The following is a 13,779-nucleotide window of genomic DNA, read 5'->3' as shown; positions in this document are numbered from 1 at the left end:
GTAATACCATATAACGTAATACGTTATAACGTTATACCATATGACGTTATAGCATATAACGTAATACGTTATAACGTAATACCATACAACGTAATACGTTATAACGTTATACCATATGACGTTACAGCATATAACGTAATACGTTATAACGTTATACCATATAACGTAATACGTTATAACGTAATACCATATAACGTAATACGTCATAACGTTATACCATATGACGTTATACCATATAACGTAATACGTTATAACGTTATACCATATAACGTAATACGTTATAACGTAATACCATATAACGTAATACGTTATAACGTAATACCATATAACGTAATACGTTATAACGTTATACCATATGACGTTATAGCATATAACGTAATACGTTATAACGTAATACCATATAACGTAATACGTTATAACGTTATACCATATGACGTTATACCATATAACGTATTACGTTATAACGTAATACCACATAATGTAATACGTTATAACGTTATGCCATATAACGTAATACGTTATAACGTTATACCATATGACGTTATACCATATAACGTAACACGTTATAACGTCATACCACATAACGTAATACGTTATAACGTAATATCATATAACGTAATACGTTATAACTTTATACCATATGACGTTATAGCATATAACGTAAGACGTTATAACGTTATACCATATAACGTAATACGTTATAACGTAATACCATATAACGTAATACGTTATAACGTTATGCCATATAACGTAATACGTTATAACGTTATACCATATGACGTTATAGCATATAACGTAAAACGTTATAACGTTATACCATATAACGTTATACCATATAACGTAATACGTTATAACGTCATGCCATATAACATAATACGTTATAACGTTATACCATTTAACGTTATATGTTATAAAGTTTTTACCATATGACGTAGTACGTTACAACGTTATACCATATAACGTAATACGTTATAACGTTATACCATGTAACGATATTTTATATAACGTAATACGTTATATCGATGTACCATATAACGTAATACGTTATAACGTTATGTTATATAACGTAGTACGTTGTAACGTTATACCATGTAACGATATTTTATATAACGTAATACGTTATAACGATATACCATATAATGTTATACGTTATAACGTTATACCATAAAACGATATTTTATATAACGTAATACGTTGTAACGTTATACCATAAAACGATATTATATATAACGTAATACGTTATAACGTTATACCACATAACGTAATACGTTATAACGTTATACCATATAACGTTATATGTTATAAAGCTTTTACCATATGACGTAGTACGTTACGACGTTATACCATATAACGTAATACGTTATAACGTTATGTTATATAACGTAATACGTTGTAACGTTATACCATATAACGTAATCTGTTATAAGGTTATTCCATGTAACGATATTTTATATAACGTAATACGTTATAACGATGTACCATATAACGTAATACGTTATAATGTTATGTTATATAACGTAGTACGTTGTAACGTTATACCATATAACGTAATACGTTATAACGTTATACCATGTAACGATATTTTATATAACGTAATAAGTTATAACGATATACTATATAATGTATTACGTAATAACGTTATACCATATAAAGATATTTTATATAACGTAATACGTTGTAACGTTATACCATATAACGTTATACGTTATAACGTTATGTTATATAACGTAATAATATGTAACGTTATACCATATAACGTAATACGTTATAACGTTATAGCATATAACGTTATACGTTATAACGTTTTTACGACATGACGTAGTACGTTATAACGTTAGACCACACAACGTAATACGTTATAACGTTACACCATATAACGATATTTTATATGACGTAATACGTTATAACGTTATACCATATAACGATATTTTATATAACGTAATACGTTATAACGTTATACCATATAACGATATTTTATATAACGTAATACGTCATAACGTTATACCATATAATGTAATAGGTTATAACGTTATGCCATCTAAAGATATTTTATATATCGTAATGCGTTATAACGTTATACCATATAAAGATATTTTATATAACGTAATACGTTGTAACGTTGTACCATATAACGTAATACGTTATATCGTTATTCCATGTAACGATATTATGTATAACGTAAAACGTTATAACGTTATACCATATAAAGATATCTTATATAACGTACTACGTTGTATCGTTATACCATATAACGTAATACGTTATAACGTTATACCATTTAATGTAATAGGTTATAACGTTGTACCATATAAAGATATTTTATATATCGTAATACGTTATAACGTTATACCTTATAACGTAATACGTTATAACGTTATGTTATATAACGTTATACGTTATAACGTTATACCATATAACGTTATACGTTATAACTTAGTACTGTACATCGCAATGGTATATAATGCAATTCTATATACCGTATTGCTATGTAACGTATTATGGCAAACCGTAACGCTATATGACGTAATACTGTATAACGTAATACTATATAAGATAATAATTTATAACGTAATACTATATAACGTAATAGAATATACCATAATACTATATCACGTAATACTATATATCGTAATGCGGTATTACGTAGTAGCATATATCGTAATTCTATATGCCGTAATACTATGTAACTTAATCCTGAATATCGTAATACTATATAAAGTTATACTATATATCGTAATGCGTATGAACGTGATAGTATATAACGAAATTCTATATAACGTAATTGTGTATACTGTAATACGTTAGACGGTAGTGCTATATAACGTATTACTATATACCGTAATTCGTTAAATCGTAATTCTATATCTCGTATGAGTGTGTAGCGAAATACTATATTCCGTAATACGTTAGACGGTAATACTATATATTGTAATACTATATACCGTAATACGTTATAACGTTATACTACAACGTATACTATAATGTACAACGTAATACCAAATACCGTAATACTTTATAATGTATTACTATATACTGTAGTACGTTATATCGTAATAATGCATAACGCAGTACTATATAACGTAAAACGCTATAATGTAATACTATAGAACTTAAAACGTTATGACGTGTTACTATATAACGTAAATCGTTATAACGTAATACTATATAATGTTATACTACATAACGTAATATAATATAACATAATCTAAAATATTATACTGCTAATAAAATACTTACTGAAACAGTTTCATTGCAAACTATGAAAAATTTGTTGCGCGTGCATATTATTATGTGTCAATTGCGATTTATAGTGGGACCTTTCTTACAGTTACACCAGGACAAGCTTTTACTTCCTACCTTACATGTTTATAAATTATAATACTTCTTTATCTCTCTAGCACTCTACTTCAAAATAATCACTTTACATAATATTATTTCACTTAAATCTTCCTGTTTTATCAGCTGCGTTATATCTTGCTATTTTTTCCTTTTTATTTTTTTTGCTGTTGAATATGTAACCGTGTTTTTGATGCAAAGACCACTTTAATATTAATCAACATTAATATTAATAGATTAATAAATTTTTCTATCCTTTAATCTATCTTTAATTCATACCTTCCTTTCTCCTCGAATAGATACAATTTAAATATTGGTGCTGCTTCTTTATTTCTGCAAATCGTCCAATTCTCAATATAGTTCTTTCTATTAAAGTTAAACAAATATATTTTCTAATCTATAAATTTTAAATTATCTACTTACACATTAATTTATACATAGAAAAAGGTTAAAAATATAACCTTTTACAATCAAAATACTTCGTATTTTGTACTTTTAATTATTTATAATTACTTAATATAATATTTAAAATTGCACAAATGCTTACGGCAAAAATTCAATGCCGAAGAAAACCGTCGATCATAGATTAATCTAATGCGATTGATTATCAGCATAGTAACCCGTGGCGCTTCGTATCGGCGCCGCGGCGGTACCTTGAGTCGTGCGCGTTGGAGTGGGGAAGCTTGTGGAAAGTCCAATGGAGTAGGGGCAGCGAGGAGCCCGGCGAGCTGCCGGGAAGGAGTACCACCGCGTGTCTGCCATCTCTGTCTTTAGTTTAGTTCGAGTTCGGCGCGCAGCCGGTTCGTGTCTGTGTGTTCTGCGTGCGATTTCCGCCTGATCGACGCTGTCTCATCTCCGCGACTCGCGTCGATACGTCGTCGACCTCCACAGTGTTTCCTCATCTTCCTTTAATCCAGAACGCGGTCACCGGGTCGAATTCCCAAAATGTTCGTATATATAACGTTCATATAAATTCGTAGCGTCGCTAACCATTTTCACGAGTTTCTGCAGTTTCTATGATTCAGTGTGATCTTTAGTCGAAAACATCGTTGTTTCGTGTAGGTGAATCTGCGTAAAATTCCATGGTGTACGTCGATCTATGGTGGTGACGTACAGCAATCGATAGTATGTAGATTGCTTGTTGCGACGCTTCCAAAGAAACGGTGATTCATTGGACGCACGTAAGAAACACGTAAGCGGTTTGTTTTGCTAGTATTGTTTTCGCGCGAACGATTCGTTGTGTTTACCTATCCAAGCTTCTTCGATATTCATTCTCCGAATAGTGACATTTCACAAACGTAAATACGTATTGCTCTCTAAATTACTCTGAAATATCGATTGGTAGAGATACATATGTTCACGAAGCAACGATCGATTATGTACGTGTTCGAGCTGCGACATTCAGACTAGTAGCACACAGTTTTCCTTTAAAACACATCTTACTTGCGTTGATGCGTTTTTGGTTATGACAGTTTTCGTTATAAGTACGCGAAATAAAAACGTGTTCGATATTATCTCGTTATTATATTGTTGTTGTTAGTTCGAAATATCGAGATAATTAACTTTAAAAGTGAGCTCTTTGTAGCGGTTATTAAGCTAATAATACTATACTATTAGGTTGTCCGAAATGTTTTTTTCCTTTCATAAGGTGACAATAGATGAACAACAATTTCTGTTTTATATTATTTTATTGAATTAGGTATGATCCATTTCGTTCTATTTCAATTATTATGTTCGTGCATAATTCAATAAACTAATATAAAACAAAAAACATTGTGCGTCTATTATATTTAGTTATAAAACGAAAGAAACATTTCAGACAATCTAATATTTAACATGAATGTCATAATTCGATATAGAGCCGATTTAACACTTTTTTAAAAGATTTTTCTGTTGATTTAATAGTTCAAATTCTAGAGACTATTAACTAAATTACGAAGAAAACGAAATTTTTCATTGTTAAATGGTTGAATATTCAATGGTATTCCATTTATGGTCGATTTGTAGAATTTACTCTGTTAACGAACCAATGCGACGATATATGTACGTAGTTCTATAATTAGTGTTTTGCAGTGAATAAACGTGTGATACAATTAAATTTGAGGCTTTATAGTGGGGATAGTGTTATTATATATAGTGCATAGTTTTCTTGTCGTTCCTCCAACATTACGTAGATTATACTCGAAGCTGTCTCGATTTTTCGACCGTGGTAATGGTGGTAGACGTGATGAAAATAAAAAACTTGAATAAGATTTCGAGAGCAGGTACAGATTTTTCTGGAAATTCGAAGTTAATTATTGGCTTCATTATTGCGACGAACGATTAATCAAAAATACCTAGGTAGCGCTGACATCATTGGCGACTAATTAATCAGTGGCATACGTATCTTCTGTACAGCAGACATCCCTCGTAAGACGTTCGTAGAGATGTCTACCGTAACGAAGATTCTCGTTGTTTGACAGCCATATTGTCAATATGTTTTCCTCGCCAAAGAATAGAAAGTAATAATTAATCGATTTCGATATCTATATTTCTCGCGTTTATTGTGTAATTGCTAAAGATCACACATGATAAATGTATAAATTGTTGCCTTGTTGACCAAAAAAGAATAATTTCTTGTTCTTTGAAAGATCATATCAGTGAGACATCTCTTTTCTGAAATGTCATTTTATCTTGAATTTATAATTTTTCGGTTGAGTAACTATAATCGAGTATTTTAAGTATATCGTGTTGATAGTGGTTTATTGATAAGGCAATGAATAATGTTATCGATACAATCTACTCATTTTTAATATTTTTCTTTAACTTCTTTTTCAAAATTAACACATCATCACTATTAATATATTTTTTTTTCGTATCTTGCATTGAAATACAATTGCGGGACGTTCACCCATATTGACGTGCAAAGACCTTATTATGCATGAACGGATCACAGGGACTGTAGAAGTTCTTTGCTAGTCGAGCTTGAAAGTTTTCTTATCGTCAGTTACTCGAGAAAAAAGTTTCACAAACGTCGATAAGGAAGCATTAATAAGTCGCCTTATCCAAAGAACATGTTATTTGGTTTTATACAGGCAAAAAATAGTTGAGATAGATTCTATGACTGTAGTTGATTCAAATTAAGCGACTAATTAGTCGATAGGATTTTTGGTAGCAGCGCTACGATTGGTAGTTTGTTTCGATCGTCTCGCGAATCGCGTAGCTTCCCGCGCGAATCAGTAGACCAATTAGGGAGTTTGTTTGACTCTTTTTGCAGCGGATTCGTGAGAATCAATTGATCAAGTGTCGAGCTGTTCGCGATAGACCGATAACGGTGCGAAATAAGAAATTACATAGTGAACGATCATGGTGTGACTCGGGTGACTAGATTGATCTTTCGGAAAGGTCGACGAGATTGACCGGTGGTTGTGTAGTGATTGGTTTTGGTTGTGGTGGTTGATACGCTCTTGGGAGTCGGAAGCCCGTTGGCACTTGGGCCTCGTTTACATCGGTTTACTCATGCTGGGAGTTTTGAAGCGGCGCTGGAAGCCATCAAAAAGGTGAGTGCTCTTTTACATTTTTCTTTCTTTTTCACTGCTACATCGTACATGTATCCTAAAAGTGTTACGACTTGTAATAATTCAGTTGTATTAAAATGAAGAGATTCACTTGAATGTTCTACAGCTTGTTTTACAAAAAAAAAAAAAAAAAAAAATACATTGAAACGGTGAAAGGGGGGTTTCAAAGGCTAAGAATGAAAAATTGCAAAAATAATATTTGACAATTGTTCCATAGAATCTATACATTTTATCAATGTTATGTGTTTAGTAACTTATCCTTTTTGTAAGTGCTGAATAATTTGTTGCTTTTTCTCAAGAACTTGTCCGAAATGTCACTTTTGAAATAACATGTACAATGTGGTACTTGACTTCAAAACAAGAGATATTAACTAAAAAGAAACGTCTCAACGAGTAACAATTTTATTTAACGATTAATTTCCTAATTTATAAAAAATGTGCTAGGAGAAATATCGATAAATTGCTTTGTTTGGAAACGATACGAGAAATTGGCGTCGTTCGGTAATCGATAATCGCGAGGTATCGTTCGGTGCATTGAACTTGCCGCGTAAAGTTAGAGCAACGTAACGTGACACTTTAATTACGAAAGTGAGGTCGTTGTACGATAATTGCGCTTCAAATTTCATCCGAAAACTAGTCATACCTAACGTTACTCTTATCAATGATTAACAAATATATCCGTGGTATCGGCGTTTTCTTTTTGTTAGTTATCAGTATCGATTCTTATATTTCGTTTCAATCGATCTACATAACCTCTATATCAAAAGTGATGTAAATAATATTGCGAATATATTCAACTACGATATACCTATCTAATAGTTTATTTGAGTATACATAGCTATTTCAGTACACACGCACTCGAAAGATATCCAAAGTCGACTTTCGAACACAAAACCACGTACAGTGGCTCATAAAACTGTTCGAATATGTATCTATTTATAGAAACCTTTTATGAATGTACTGTGCGTGTTACATAAAACATATTGAAATTTCATTAATATGTAATAAGCTGTTATATTGATAATAAATAATCATCATATTTCTTAATAAATCTCGATATTGAGTGGGTACATTTGCAATGTTTATTACAATATATGCTATGACACCTACTGAAATATATGTATGTTTGCAATAAATATCTTGTAACTTCTATATACACTTTCAGATTGGCTTGAAACTTTACCAACATAATCATGACAATCGTCTCTCATTACAGTACTACGATGAAATGTTTTCTATACAATATACATAGAATAGGTTTTATATACCATAATATATAGGATGAGAATTATTTATGGTAGGTAAGTGTCCAAATATATTAGTGAGCCACATTACACGTATATCTGTACACGTACATACGTGTACCATAAAACACGGGTAAATTTGTGCCAATATTTACGGCACGAAGAAATTTGTTAATGCGTTATTTATAACTGTGCTACCTATAACTAACCACAGTAGAACAATGGAACAATAGAATAATGCGGTCGGTAACGAGAGGCAGCGTTGTAAGAACCAGAATCCCTCTAACCATTCGGTTTACCGAAAAGGCAGAAAAATAATCGGGACATGGAGTCGAGATCAAAGACAAATTCCAACGTTTCGTTATTTGTCGTGGAATTTTTCTTACACTGTGGATCTCCTTGTGTGTATCCTGTTCGTGGAACGTCCTAAGGAGGTTGTCTTTGTGACTCGGTGTGCTCGTCAGTTTCGTTCGTAGAAGCAAATATACCTGTTTTTTTTTCGTATCATATTCGTCGGACGAACGCGCCACATGTATATAGGTTTTATAAGAGCGAAAAGCTTTGAAAAGAACAGACGCTTATCGGAGCAACGACTTCAACAAACGATTGGTATTAATTTCGAGTGAAAAATTCATTCGAATGGAATCGGAATGGCGAACTGACGTTATCCTCTCCTGTTATATTTTTCTGTTATGTAGAAAATTTTTTTTTTTATTTTTCTCGCCTGTTTCGATACCGAAACAACGGGAGCCGTGTATGTAGCTTTTCCTCTGCGTTTTTTCTGGATTGAAAAAATTTTGGAATTTTTATGTTTCGTGCTTAGGCTAATTGGCATTGAATTTGAAATTGGAGAGAAAGTTTGTAAAACGAAGGCAATATAGATAATAATTAGGCGGATTTCTGTGCACACGCGAACGTTAGACTAATTGGAGAAAGCAATATAAAGTTTGTAGTAAAATAATCGATTCGTTGGTATTTATCGTGCCAAGTAATTAAACTTCTCACGTTTGGCTCGAAGTTCAGCAATATATTTATGATGCGGCACGCGAACTTCTTGATGCATCTTCCTTCAGGCTATCTGAAAGTTTTGTAGGTCGATCCTTCTTTATTCCTGTAGTGGCTGGCTAAAATTAATTTATCAATATCTGTGTAAGTAGTGATAATGTATGCACCATCAAACAAATGAACCACGTATATACCTAGAATATTCAAACTTAATTTATATTCCATATTTGAGTACAAATCATGTCCCATATCGTAAAATAAATATCTATCTCTGTTAAATTTCTGTTAAATCATGAGATTACACAATTTTAAAAATTACCTTTTGTAAAATTAATAATGGGTTTAATTCATCTCCCACGCCGGTTTGTACTCGCTTTATGTGTTCGTTTGTTCCATCGATTAAAATATACCTGGTGGGCACGTCGAGTTTCACGAGATCTTTCAACAAGCAGAGCACAAACGACGAACTACATCTATTATTATCGGAACTGAACTGTAATCCAGATAAACATCGGTGTGCATACTTGCACAATAAATTAAAATAATACAGGCAACAGGGTTGCGGGATCAATGTAACATAATTGCAACGGCGTAAATAATACCGCGATCCCTAGTGTACGGCGATTCACACGACGAAGGTTTAACTCCCTGCATAATTTTGCATGCCGATGTTTACCTGGACTAATTTAAACGAATTATCATAACACCTGCTGCGTTCTGGTCTCTCTGCATTAATTTTCATTAGACTACTTGTGGTTGATTAGGTTTGAAACGAAATGATTGTTATCAAACGATGATTCTTAAAAAATTATTTTTGCTTATTATAACGCAAGAACTGTAAAAAAAAGTAGGAAGAAAAGCAGGGCGTAAAAGCAGGGCGTTGTTTAAAAATACAAGCTAAATATGAAATGTGTATTTTTTAAGTTTTACCGTATGGATATTGTACTTAGGTAATTAGGTTATCTCAAGTGTTTCGTATAATTCAACTTTTTTATAATGACAGCTTTTAACCTTTGTTACGTAGAATCGAAGAAGATCATTCGAGCAGCGATCTTCCACTCGTTTTTCTATTATTACAAAATTCTTTTAAGTTGAGGAGAATAGTGTTTCTTAAAAGTCTTTCAAAAGACTTTTGAAGTTCGTAATAGACGAACGAGATTGAAATCATCTCAGGATTAAAATTCAATACACTGTGCTTAACTATGCCACATTATTTAGGTTTTGTTTCTGGCTAATTCGTAGATTGCGTTTGTATTTTTCATCATCCTCTCAAATATTTCGAAAATATCGATTGTTTTTTGTGTATCTTAACAATTATCGCATGCCTTAAAAATTATTAGCGTAACGAGCACGGTGAATTCTTCACGTATCTTCTCGAGGATTACTCAAACGGCTTTTCCACTTGTTTCCTCTTAGAAACGAATCGTCGACATACATAGGTGCACGTATTTATTTGCTCTCGAACGTGTTGCTCGGAACTCCGTTCTGTTAAAATAGATCTCAAGTGTTTTAAGTACGACCTGCGATAAAATGTTGCACCGACCTTACACGCTTCTAAATGTCGGCTATGATTCGTAATCTGATGATTCGTACGAGCAAAATCTACTATTTAAAATCATCATTTACGCGTAATCAGAGATTGCTTCGTGTATATCGAACATTTGATACATTTCACACCTTTTATGCCAATGTATATTCAGTTTATTTTGCACGAAATGTGTTGAGGAATATTTCTGTGTGAAGAATAGATATAGATATAAATATGTTGCAACTATCAAGTTATCAAAAATCAAGGTATCAAAATAACTTACGTAAGTATCGTCAAAAAAAGAGAGATGTAAAACATTCGTCAAATATTACATTATTTTATTTTATTAGTTTCGATAACAGAGGTCTCCTTATCTTTTCAATCTCGTCCTCGCACGTTACATTATCTGCTATATATGTATTTTCTTTTAGTTATTATTCAACAGTGAATATTTAAAGAAATTTATGTTCTTGTGAAAACAATTAAAGGGATGAAACCTAACTTTGTACTTTCAAATTTCTCATAAATACATAAGAATCTATAGCTTAATTATTATTTTCCTTCTTTCTCCTGTACGTTATTGTCATTCCGTTCTGCTACGTGAGACTATCGTTCTTATAAATTTCGATTTACCCTTGCTCATTCTCATCACGCATTTCCTCGACGAAATGAACTCATTAGCCGAATCATCTGTTATCTAGAATTTTCTATATTCTATAAACTTCTCTAATCACGATATTAAAAATTCGAGAAAACAAATTGATTTCAATTAGATCGGTTTCAGTCGTCAGAAACATAAATTCGATATAATTTATTTTTTACAGAAATGGAATGATAGTGGAAAAAAAATAAAGATAAAATAAATCAATTATTATACCCGAAAGATTTGCAATCTAAATGACGAGTTAACTCATCTTGCTCGTTTAATAGATCCATATCGGATACCTATATCTCTTCTAATCCGCAACTTATCGAAAACGACCGATCTCTCGTCAGTCTTATCGGCTCGATTCATTCAATATAAATTTGTCGGACGAGTAATTTCGTAACGGTACTTCTGATCAAGCTTCTATTCGGTCAAAATGTTAACTGGTGCGCGGAATTCCCGAGCGAAAAAATGCGCGCGATGCGGTCGAAATGCAAACGTAGCTGAAAACTAGTTCGTCAAGGAATTTACCCACAGGAAATGCGCCGAGTGTATCATGCGATACAGTTATAGGGAATTTAGGGGAGAAGAGAGGGAATGAACCGAAAAGGACAGTGGGTGGTACGGGAGAGGATTGTGGTTATTCTAAAAACAATGCAATTTCGCGCGCTTGGATTATCTCATGCAAAATACGTTCCTTTTGCTTGTTCGCGTGAACATAAATGGACAAGCTAGACTTTCCTTTTATAAATTTCCGCGTCGATCGTTCGAGCGTTTCCATTCGAAACGCTGCACCAGGATATTTAATTAATTCATCCTGCTTTTCCCCGATATTTTATAATTTATGGAGCTTTTTCTCGTATCGTGTGTGTAACAGAGTTTAATGGCTTTGGTCCACTGAATGGAAGTTGGAATTAATCGAGATCCCTTGAAGTTTTCGCAAGTAGCTTTGAATAATGTCACATTACATATGTATGTCGATAATCACATAGTCGTAATATAAATTTAGATATATACATATAAACGAAGAGAATACTGTTCGTTGAAGAAGATAAATATTCGCGTGATTTTTTGCTGATCAACGCGACAGACACACGCGTGGTGGATTTATATTTTGCAGGAAGACGCGTATCGTCATTGCTATTGTTCACATTTGCACTTTAATAAAGTTTGTAAAAAGGTTGATTAGAAGGTTGAAAGAGGAAATTATTCTCTGATAAAAAATATCTCTCTGTCTATCTTGTTTCGTTTAAAAACTATTTGCAAGTCAAGGGATAGCCTAATAAATAAAGATAAGAAAGTAATAAATAAAGACAGCAATAATTCCTATTTCAATCCGATAGAAGTATTCCAAATTAGGGACACAATTCTTATCTGTATAAAATTCATCTGAACGCGTCATGTCGTTGTTATGTGCATAACTGTGTAGAAACAGGAAATGCTAGGAATAAAAGAGACAGGATCATGCCCGACGTCAAATAAGCTGCAATTAGACGGTAGAGGTGGCCTTTTGGAAAGAGTATAATGGACGAACGCATCGTTACTCGATAAAAATCAGCTAGCTTTTTTCCCTGCTCTCTTGACGCCGGTGTATCCATCTCGCAAAAGTGCATGAAACGGGGAGCAACGTGAAACCGTTGAATAGGATTTGCTGGAGGCTGTAATCTCATTCACAATTATATCTGTCGCGCGAGAGAAGCGTGCAATTCGATCAAGCGAAATCCTCTCTCGTTTCCGGATATTCCGGCCTTCATGCGCAAGGAACGAAAGAAAGGGGGGATGAAAGGAGACGAGAGGAGCAGAGAAGTCTAAAGAGACCGCGCACGGCATGAAAAAGAGAATAAGCTGCCACGCTACGAAAAATAAGAACGGATCGTAATCGGGTTCCGTTGCACTCAAATTTCGTCAGCTTCTTGCAAATAAAGTAAGATAGCTCGAGAATGGATGGATCATGGGCATCGGATGAAACGACGTGATATTTCAAAAAGAAATATCCAGGAGAAAGCCGTTAATTATTAGTTAAATCAATCTTTGGTACAATAATAGGGAAGAAATTATCTTGAATCTTAATTGGAAGAGACATAAAAAACGAACGAGCGTACTTTTAATCGATTGAAAGATGTATAGATATGTAAAAGGATCGCAGTAATTCATGCATTAGAAAAGCAGTGATTTTGGTTGGAATTTCATTGTGTCGGCACATAACGATGGACAGATGAAATTCCAGCGGTAAATCCAGCCTCTCGGGCTGCTTTTGCGGCGCCAATTAGAAGTGGAAACGAGCAAGAAATCGTACTGAACGGAGTAGAGCTGCTAAATTCCGACCGAGTTTCTGGCCTGTCGAAAGTTTTTACTCGTGGAAATACGATGCGCTCTTCCTCCGCACGGTTACTCGACGATTTCGTTGCGTTCCTCGTATTTTCGAGGAAAGCATCGTGGCTTCAGATTTTTTGAAAGCAAACC

General features: G+C 33.3%; 1 protein-coding gene across 8 annotated transcripts in view; it reads left to right on the top strand.

Annotated features, from left to right (window-relative positions):
- Positions 1 to 4,090: 4,090 nt before the first annotated feature.
- Positions 4,091 to 13,779, top strand: part of LOC126871272 (uncharacterized) — a 391,282-nt gene continuing 381,593 nt past the window's right edge. For 4 of the 8 annotated variants that reach the window (XR_007691603.1, XM_050629884.1, XM_050629887.1 and 1 more), the window contains exons 1-2: positions 4,091 to 4,283; positions 6,593 to 6,875. Coding sequence is in view for 7 of the 8 variants with exons in the window: in XM_050629884.1 (XP_050485841.1) it covers positions 6,835 to 6,875 (41 nt within the window). In the remaining variant the exon portion in view is untranslated. Of the gene's footprint in view, positions 4,284 to 4,398; positions 4,529 to 5,109; positions 5,601 to 6,592; positions 6,876 to 13,779 lie in introns of those variants that run through there. The other 4 variants (XM_050629885.1, XM_050629881.1, XM_050629883.1 and 1 more) reach the window with 3 other exon arrangements.

Source organism: Bombus huntii, chromosome 11 (genome assembly GCF_024542735.1).
Source record: "Bombus huntii isolate Logan2020A chromosome 11, iyBomHunt1.1, whole genome shotgun sequence".
Lineage (NCBI taxonomy): Eukaryota > Metazoa > Arthropoda > Insecta > Hymenoptera > Apidae > Bombus > Bombus huntii.
This window is presented reverse-complemented; position numbering and strand designations above follow the sequence as displayed.